General features: G+C 43.6%; 1 protein-coding gene across 1 annotated transcript; it reads left to right on the top strand.

The window, feature by feature from the left end:
- Positions 1-320: 320 nt before the first annotated feature.
- LOC147826513 (olfactory receptor 14I1-like) lies at positions 321-1,238 on the top strand. Its single transcript, XM_087181050.1, has 2 exons — positions 321-576; positions 1,006-1,238. Exons 1-2 carry the CDS (start codon positions 321-323, stop codon positions 1,236-1,238), a joined length of 489 nt encoding a protein of 162 aa, XP_087037176.1.
- The last annotated feature ends 562 nt before the right edge of the window (positions 1,239-1,800 follow it).

Genomic DNA, 1,800 nt, shown 5'->3' with positions numbered 1-1,800 from the left:
ATTTCACTAAAGAGTATGGTCTTGAAGTGCATCCATTTAGCTATAAACGACTCGTTTATCTTTCTTTATATTGATTACTTATCTCATCCTATAAATGTTAAAATAAACAGTAGTATATCAGAAGTTTGGAGAAATGAAACTGAAATAGAAATACATTTATTTACTGCATTTCAAAATGATTGATTGTATGTACTTATTCTCTCCTGAGTGCCTGATTAGAGTCCACATTTTAGTTCTAATGGGTGCTCCGCATTCTGCTCATAGCATCCTCTGATCACTTTAACCTCTGACTCTGCAGAGACCACAGCAGGTGGGCAGACATGGACAACCTCACCATCTTCACAGAATTCCTCCTCATGGGTGTCACAGGCTCCTGGGAGCTCCAAGTTCTGCAAGGTGTGCTGTTCTTAGTGATTTATCTGGGAGCACTAACAGGGAATCTTGTGACTGTCACTGTCATCATGACAGATGCACGTCTGCACTCTCCCATGTACTATTTTATTAGCAATGTGGCCCTCCTGGACCTCGGCAGCATTTCAGTTGTTGTTCCCAGAGCCTTGGTGATGTCCATGACAGGCAATAAGATGATCTCCCTGAGGGAATGTGCCTTGCAGATTTTCCTGTTCACAATATGTGTAGCTGTGGAATTTGCCCTCCTGGTGGTCATGTCCTATGACCGCTATGTGGCCATTTGCCACCCTCTGCACTATGGGCTCATCATCACCCCAAGTCTGTGCTCCCAGGCCACAGCTGGCTCCTGGGCCTCTGGTCTGGCCTACTCTGCTGTCCACACAGGGGCTCTGTTCAGGCTTCCCTTCACCAAGACCAATGTGATCCACCAATATTTCTGTGATATACCTCAAATTTTGAGGATTTCATCTTCAGATGTCCAGTATTCTGAATTTGTAATCCTTGCTATAAGTATTTGCCTTCTCTCAATATGTTTTGCCTTTATGTTTGTGTCATATGTTAACATATTTTCAACTGTGCTTAATACCCATTCAGTGGAAGCCCGTAACAAAGCCATGTCCACCTGTACCCCGCAGCTGGCCATTCTCCTTTTGTTTCTCATCTCTGGGTCAGTGGCTGCCTTAGGTCCCATTGCAAAGAAACCATCCCTTAAGAATCTGCTGACTGCCATGTTCTACACCACGGTGCCCCCATTCGTGAACCCCATCATCTACTGTCTACGCAACAGGGAGATCAGTGCTGCTCTGCGAAGAATGTTCAGTAGATAATCTAAGTTTCCACTCAAGGTTTTTATTGACCAAAACAAAAATTTCAACTCTCATTTCAAGTTGTTTAATTCATATTTGATATATATTCTTAAATTAGGATCTACAACTGTGGATTATCTCTTTCCAGTTGTCTGTATGTTTTTTATGTCTATGTCTCAAATATATTGTGCAGTTCTTGTATGTCTTATACTTGTAACCTGAAATACCACACATCTGGTTTACATTTTAAAATGCTATGAAAATATTTTAGATCATTTTGAGCTAGAAAAAGTCTGGCATCATGAAGAGCAGGGCATGTGTTATGTGCTCCACCTTTACAGTCACCTGTGCTGTTGAGAGAACATCAGGCGCTCGACCTGACCAACCTGGAGAAGTGCACTGAGTGGTCCTGTGAGAAGACCCTGCTGTCTGCACTGTGCCCTTTGGACTCGCTCTTCCACTCAGGCTGAGATCCACAACATGGTGATGTGACAGGGGGACAGCTCAGGCCTGAGGACACAATGGGGCAATCAACACTGAGACCCTTGCTGGTCCCTTTTCTGCATCTGCTAAAACCCTTTCC

This window comes from Heterocephalus glaber, unplaced genomic scaffold (genome assembly GCF_053883595.1).
Source record: "Heterocephalus glaber isolate CG9 unplaced genomic scaffold, H.glaber_assembly_v1.0 deba00001466, whole genome shotgun sequence".
NCBI classification, from domain to species: Eukaryota; Metazoa; Chordata; class Mammalia; order Rodentia; family Bathyergidae; genus Heterocephalus; species Heterocephalus glaber.
The sequence above is the reverse complement of the archived record's forward strand: the minus strand, read 5'-3'. Positions and strand labels throughout refer to the sequence as shown.

What these genes read in the sequence shown, in the direction of transcription:
- LOC147826513 (XM_087181050.1), top strand. Translation starts at nt 321, where the DNA reads ATGGACAACCTCACCATCTTCACAGAATTCCTCCTCATGGGTGTCACA. An exon ending in CTTGGTGATGTCCATGACAG is followed by an intron (nt 577 to 1,005) that starts GCAATAAGATGA and finishes ATACCCATTCAG; the next exon opens with TGGAAGCCCGTAACAAAGCC.